This window comes from Nicotiana tabacum, chromosome 5 (genome assembly GCF_000715075.1).
Source record: "Nicotiana tabacum cultivar K326 chromosome 5, ASM71507v2, whole genome shotgun sequence".
Classification (NCBI taxonomy): domain Eukaryota; kingdom Viridiplantae; phylum Streptophyta; class Magnoliopsida; order Solanales; family Solanaceae; genus Nicotiana; species Nicotiana tabacum.
The window spans coordinates 147,573,912-147,580,653 of NC_134084.1; the positions used below are offsets into that span (position 1 = coordinate 147,573,912).

The 6,742-nt window shown below is 35.6% G+C and overlaps 1 protein-coding gene and 2 long non-coding RNA genes across 4 annotated transcripts; all 3 read left to right on the top strand.

Annotated features, from left to right (window-relative positions):
- The first annotated feature begins 1,642 nt into the window (after nucleotides 1–1,642).
- LOC142181265 (uncharacterized) lies at nucleotides 1,643–3,703 on the top strand. Of its 2 annotated transcripts, XR_012709910.1 has the most exons (4): nucleotides 1,643–1,866; nucleotides 2,604–2,643; nucleotides 2,835–2,873; nucleotides 3,449–3,703. It is a non-coding gene; the product is annotated as an uncharacterized LOC142181265 (long non-coding RNA). The 2 variants fall into 2 exon arrangements; XR_012709909.1 differs by lacking the exon at nucleotides 3,449–3,703 and having other exon boundaries at nucleotides 2,835–3,442.
- A 595-nt stretch (nucleotides 3,704–4,298) lies between these two features.
- On the top strand, nucleotides 4,299–5,266 carry LOC142181023 (zinc finger BED domain-containing protein RICESLEEPER 2-like). Its single transcript, XM_075253133.1, has 2 exons — nucleotides 4,299–4,659; nucleotides 4,794–5,266. The coding sequence occupies exons 1-2, from the start codon at nucleotides 4,299–4,301 to the stop codon at nucleotides 5,264–5,266; spliced, it is 834 nt and encodes a 277-aa protein (XP_075109234.1).
- Nucleotides 5,267–5,627: 361 nt separating this feature from the next.
- LOC107803325 (uncharacterized) lies at nucleotides 5,628–6,328 on the top strand. Its single transcript, XR_001651998.2, has 2 exons — nucleotides 5,628–5,701; nucleotides 6,026–6,328. It is a non-coding gene; the product is annotated as an uncharacterized LOC107803325 (long non-coding RNA).
- Nucleotides 6,329–6,742: the final 414 nt, after the last annotated feature.

Genomic DNA, 6,742 nt, shown 5'->3' on the forward strand with positions numbered 1-6,742 from the left:
TTTATTTGCTTAACTATTCCAAAATAGGGAGTTATCTAGAAAAACGAGTCACACGTACATGTACTCATTTCATTTGGCACGTCAAGAATCATGTCACGCATACGTGTCCACAATTAATCACGTGTTATTATTATTAAGAAAGGTTGGACAAAGTTGCGCGAATGCATACCTCGATTTATTTTAAAAGAATATTAATTATGTCACGCAAACATGTACACAATCACGATAATAGATTAAGTTGCGCCTAAAGTAAGCTACGATGTTCATGAATTATTTGTTTCTTCCTAAACTTTACAACTTTTGTTGCACCTTAATCACTTACACTAAATAATCAATATGGTTTTGAATAAAAAAAAATGACAGCACATGTTGAAAATAACCAAAGTGGTAAGTCTATTTTTGCCTTGAGCTTAAGTAGTTTTAGTGTGAGGTCACTAACTTATCAAAAGAATTTTAATACAGTAACCATGTACATCTATAATCACATGGGTAAGAAATTTGCTACTTAAAACTAATAATGAAATTCTACAACCAAATAAGAACAAATAATCGAAGAAGACACAACTCCTTCACACAGGTTCACAAGGAACAAAATACGTAGTCATAAACAATATAATCAGAACAAAACAAAATGAAAGAAGTAAGTCTTACATTGAACCTTCATACAAAAACGGAATCAATCACTGTTAACTGGACCAAAAGTGGAAACCTCAAATGGAACTACGATCCAGACCTTGAAACTCGCCGAAAACGCGACAAAATTCAACAATGAACCTTGAATCGGCACCTCGAATTTGCAAACAGACAGCTTGAAACCCAAACTCGAACTTGGACGAAAATGCTTCAAACTAGAAATAGAGATTCAGTGTTTCGACTGTTTCGACTCTCGTGAATTTCTGCTCATTTTCAGTGTGTAAATCTGTATAGAGTATGTAGCTATATATATACACAAAGTTATTGCAGATGGGATGCTAATGGTTTTTAAGAAGAAGGGGTTGTCGTTGGTCGGTATTTCCGAACTGAGTGTGGCCAATTTTTTGGTGAAGAAGGGGTGCCGGTGATTTTGGAGGAGGGACGAGAGGTGTGAAGAAGCAGCAGTCGTTGCTTGAAGGGTGTAGAGGAGACGAAGCGGCAATGGGGTCAGAGATGGTCGCTGGTTTTAGGTGTAGTCGTTGGGTAGTTAGCGTGAGGTTCAGGGGTGGTCGTTGGTGAGGTTTGTTGTTTGAATGGAGGAGAAGAAGTTCAGGGGGAGGGGGGTCTCTTTGATGAAAAATGACTAGTTTGTATTAGGTTCTCTAGAGTTGGTTATTTTGTTCAGAAGAAGAGTCTAGAAGGGTCCCTAGGGTTTAGGGTTGTTCAAAACCGATCCGAAATCGAAAACCGAACCGAACCGAAGCTTAATGGCTTACTGGTAACGACTTAACGGCTTAACGGACGGGGAACGGATTGAAATTTTTTATTAACGGCTTATCGGTTTGGGGGCGGATTATTCAATTTTCTTAACGAATAATCCGTTAACCCGTTAAGAATATATATATATATATATCCGTTAAGAATATATATATATATATATAATTTATTTTTATTTATATATATTAAATATAAAAAAACTAAAACTTGAATAATAAAAAACAAACCCATCTTTGTTCTGTCTCTATAGTCTATAGTCTATCTTTTTCTAAGACTAAAACTAACGCACTCCTAATTCCTAAATAATCAAAAGACAAAATCACAGAAACCCAACCCTAACGCCTAAACCAGCAGCCACCGCCCACCAGTCCTCGTCGTCGTCAACTTCCACCAGGCACCAGTCTCATTCTCTTCGTCTCGCCTCTCCCTCTCGCGGCTTCTTATCTTCTTATCCAGGTACTCTTACTTATGATTCCCATCAAAATCAACATTATCAGGAGTTTGCTAGTCATTTTTTTCTTTTCAATTTATAGTTTTTTCTCACTATTTGTTGTTGAAATGTTGTCTCTCTGGCCCCCGCTCCGGCTCCAGTTGTTGTGGATGAGAAGGTAAAGGGTGTGGTGAAGAAGGAGAAGAAGAAGGAAGGGTTTAGGACGATTACGATGACGGAGAAGTTTAGTTGTAGGGCGAAAGATTTGTTTGAGATATTGATGGATGAGAAAAGATGGAAGAGTTTTACGTAGAGTAATGCAAGGATAAGCAAAGAGGTGGGAGGGGAGTTTAGTATATTTAATGGGTCAGTTACAGGTTCAAAGACATTTGATTTAATTGGCATAGTGTTCTCAATCTCCTATGCTTAATGTCATTTCAAACTAGATGCTACCTTACCTGTCGATAAGTTGGAAATACATCTATTTTACTTAGATATAAGTTATTCCACATATATATATCTGTTTCCACACTCGTTGAATCGGCATGCTATTTATCATTCCATTCATGGACCTCTTTACCACAAAGGAGAGCTCATTTTTGTTATTGCTTAGGCAATCTCCTTTTCCTTTTCAGTGCTACTCTTCTAAATGTTTATAAAATGTTGCTATTTGATGTTGTGCCAGTCGTTGTTTTCTTAATTTTTGGATCTTATTACCCAATCCTATAATAGCCATTAATTTTATCACTTGTGTAAATTTCAGGGTGCATTGCTGATCATTGGTTATGTATATCATGGTTCAGGTTCGTAGCCATATATTTCTTTATATTGATCGTATACTCACTAAGCAGTTGTTTATTCTATCATATAATCTTCTGATCATATAATTATGGATGAAAATGATCTCCTCTATCATCTTTTTCTAATATTATTGCACACGGTTATTCTTTTATATGCCTTCTGAATTACAAATACTTTTTGTTGTCTCTGGTAGGTGGAAGAAGTCCAGCAGATGCTTTTAGTAAACTTGAAGGTAACCGTCTATGAGAGCTGAATCAAAATTTTGCATTTTATGACAAATTATGCCCCAGTTACTAGAACATTCTGTTTATATATCTAAGGGAAGTGATGTAAAATACTATAACTAGAGTATTCGTTTGTCCAAAAAAAAATGTATTCTTGTGAATGCTTGAAGTCTTTAATTGCAAATAGATCCATAACATGGTATTTGTAAGAAAGGCTTGATTTCTCATGTATATTGTGTGTGCTCGGTGTAACAACAAGGAATTTGTCATTGGTAAATGGTAATCTTACACTTACAGCCTTGCAGGAACTAATGTAGAGTTGCAGGAAGGCAAATTAATTTTTCAGAAATGACGGTTTGGTAGCTGGCCTGATGACGTCCAGTCCACAGTCCAAATTACTTTTCAATCCCGTAGTAATCTTAGCACTTAATTGTAAATAAGCTAAAGAACACACAGGGCCAGGTTATATAGTTTGCTAAAATACATACTCAAGATGTTGGTGACCTTTTGTATACAAACGAAGCGCTAGTATTGCTTATAACTTGATGTTTTTATTCTCATTCCTTTTCTTTTCTTGTTGCAGTGACTCATACATGGCTAAAAATATACAAAGTGATAAGGTAATGATGGGTGAAAGTGGGGCTTCTAATTCAAATGCAACAAGTCAAGCTCAAACAATGGAGTCAAATATAACCAAAAAAAGGAGAAAAAGGTCTATTGTGTGGGATCATTTTACAGAAATTATTACTTCTGAAGGGAGTACAAAAGCAAAATGTGACTATTGCTTTATTGAGTATGTATTTAAGACCAAAGACGGTACATCGATACTTCTTTCTCATATGCTTAAGTGTCCTAAACGCCCTACTATTGTCGATAAAAAACAATCAAATTTAGGATTTCAATCTGCTCCGGGGGGTAGTCAGGGTGACGTAGCTGTTGTTACTTGGAAATTTGAACAAGAAGAATGTAGGAAGGCATTATGTCGCATGGTAATAGTTGATGAGCTTCCTTTTAGCTTTGTTGAGAAAGAAGGTTATAGAGACTTTGTGAAAGTGGCGCAACCTTATTTTCGGATCCCTTCCCGTAGTACTGTAACTAGGGATTGTTTTGATCTTTTTAATGAAGAAAAGCAAAAGTTGAAGAGGTTTTTTATAGAAACAAAACAAAGAGTATGTATTACCACTAATACTTGGACTTCTATACAAAGAATCAATTACATGTGTATCACTGCCCATTGGATTGATAGTGAATGGAATATGCATAAGAGAATAATAAATTTTTGTCCTATTGTTAGTCATAAAGGCGAAGATATGACAAATGGTATTGGTAGGTGCTTACGTGAGTGGGGGATAAATAAGATCTTCACTGTCACAGTTGATAATGCAAGCTTAAATGATGTGACAGTAAAAGAATTATCTAAATAATTAACAAAAATGGGAACTAATTTGATGAATGGTACTCACCTTCACGTGAGATGTATGGCTCACATCATGAATCTTGTGGTCCAAGATGGTTTAAAAGAATCTTCAGTGTCTATTGAACGTGTTAGGCATGCAATGAGATATGTTAGGCAGTCTCCTGCACGGTTGAAGAGGTTTCAAGAATGTTTTGATGCTGAACAACTCAATTCTAAGAAAACATCATGCTTAGATGTTCCAAGTAGATGGAATTCTACCTACTTGATGTTGCGCAGAGCTATTGAATTTGAATGTGCATTTTCACATTATGCTTCTAGTGAAATTGGCTTGAGACATTATCTTGAGCATTCTTATATTGATGTTGGAATTCCTACAGGTGAATTTTGAGTAGTGATTGAGATAATGTAAAAAGAATTACAAAGTTTCTTGAAATATTCTATCTTCTTACTTTGAAGATATCTAGATCACGCTATGTTACATCGAATATTCATTTTCTTGAAATTTGAGCAGTTGCTGTCTATTTGAAGCAATTGATAGCAAATGAAGATATAGTTTTAAGTGAAATGGCAAAGAATATGAAAGAAAAATTTGATAAGTATTGGGGTGATCCAGGGAAAATGAACAAGATAATTTTTATCTCATGTATTTTGGATCCACGATACAAGATCGAATCAGTTGGCTTTGCACTTGTAAAGATGTTTGGTATAGATCCGGGGGCAACTATACAAGCAGAAGTAACGAAATACATGACTTCATTATTCAGTGAGTATGTAAAGTCCAGCTCAAAAGGTGTTGTGCTTGCTTCATCTTCAGATTGTTCTTCATTGGACACTTCGACTTCCGGGCTTTCTGGAAATCAAGCAACCATCCAAAATATAGGACTTTTAGAATCACTCATGCAAGATATAAAAAAATATAAAAGTGGGAGTGGAGGTGTTGATACTAGAACAGAGTTAGATAAATATTTAGGTGAAGAAACTTAGGATGACACTAAAGAATTTGATGTTCTTCTTTGGTGGAAATTGAACTCAGCTAGATTTCTATTCTTGCGGAGAAGGCTCGTGATATATTAGTTGTTCCGGTTTCAAGTGTGGAATCCGAATGTGCATTTAGTACGGGAGGACGTCTTCTTGATTCATTTAGGAGTTCATTAACTCCTAAATTGGTGCAAGCTCTAGTGTGTCTTCAAGATTGGCTTCGAAATGAAAAATTAAAACAACTCATTAGTGTTGAGGAAGATCTTGATAAAATCGAGCAGATTGAACAAGGTAATAATATTGTTACTATATTTGTTGTATATAAGTATTGTTGATATGCTTCTATTTATCGCATGACTCATTATTTTAATTTTTTTTTCCAGATTTAGCCAACAATGGAAAAGACCCTTCCGTAATTGACGTGTAGTGTTAATATATTTGGTAAGATTATTCATTAGCAATTCTTTTTCTAAAACTCTTCATTTCTGTGCTTTACATTTCCATTAGTCAGCCGTGCTGGTTTTGGTCAGAAATATTTGTTGCAAACAGCACAAAAAGTCTAATTCGGAAGAACCATTTTGGTTATCTAACAATATCTGGTTAAAGCTTCTTCACTTCTGTGATTTGCATTTTCTATTAGTCATCTGGGCATGTACTTGGTAGAATAATTTCTAGAATGTCAATTCCAAATTTCCAGAGTTATAAATGAACATTTGTTGTTTGTGCCTGACACGCTCTTGCATCTTAATGGTTTTTGTGATGTAGGAGGACCTTTTGGAGTTGCAAGACGAGAAGCTTACTTCAACTATGAGAGAACAACAACAACGGGCACTTGAGTTTTGGGAGTTGCATTAATGTTTAGCATTCTGCAGTACCCCTCAAAATAAAGCGTCTTGCTCGGATATTTTGTAGTAGTATTAAGTACTTTTTCGGCACAGAATGGAAGTGGTTTTTGTTAAATGGTTGGGCGCAAAGTTTTGTTTCTGTAAGTGGTCTTAAATGTTGAACTATTGGATTGGTTACGAAGTTTGTCTCTGTAGTGTTTCCTCAGTTTTATCCAACACTGTTTACTATTAATACTTTGTATTGTTGTGGACTTATTTATTCATTAATGCAGCTATTTAACATGATCAACTATTAATACTTACTTACTGCATATCAATTGAAGTTTGATATGCAGTAACTAGTGGGGCTTATAGCAAAATTTGGCTAAGCTGAACTTGACCAACTCTGGCAAAGCAAATTGAATGCATCATATTGCCTCTGAAATGTTTTTTTTATGGCAATTCATTATTTCTAAGACGAGGAGAATGGGAGATATTTAGTGAATATGTATGTTAGTCGTTAGGCCGATAAACCGCCCGATAAGAGCTAAACCGATACCAATCCGTCCGATATCTTATCGGGTGGCTAACGGATTAATACATTTAAAAGCCGATAACCGTTAAGCCAAACCGTTAAGAGTAAAAAGCTGCCCAATCC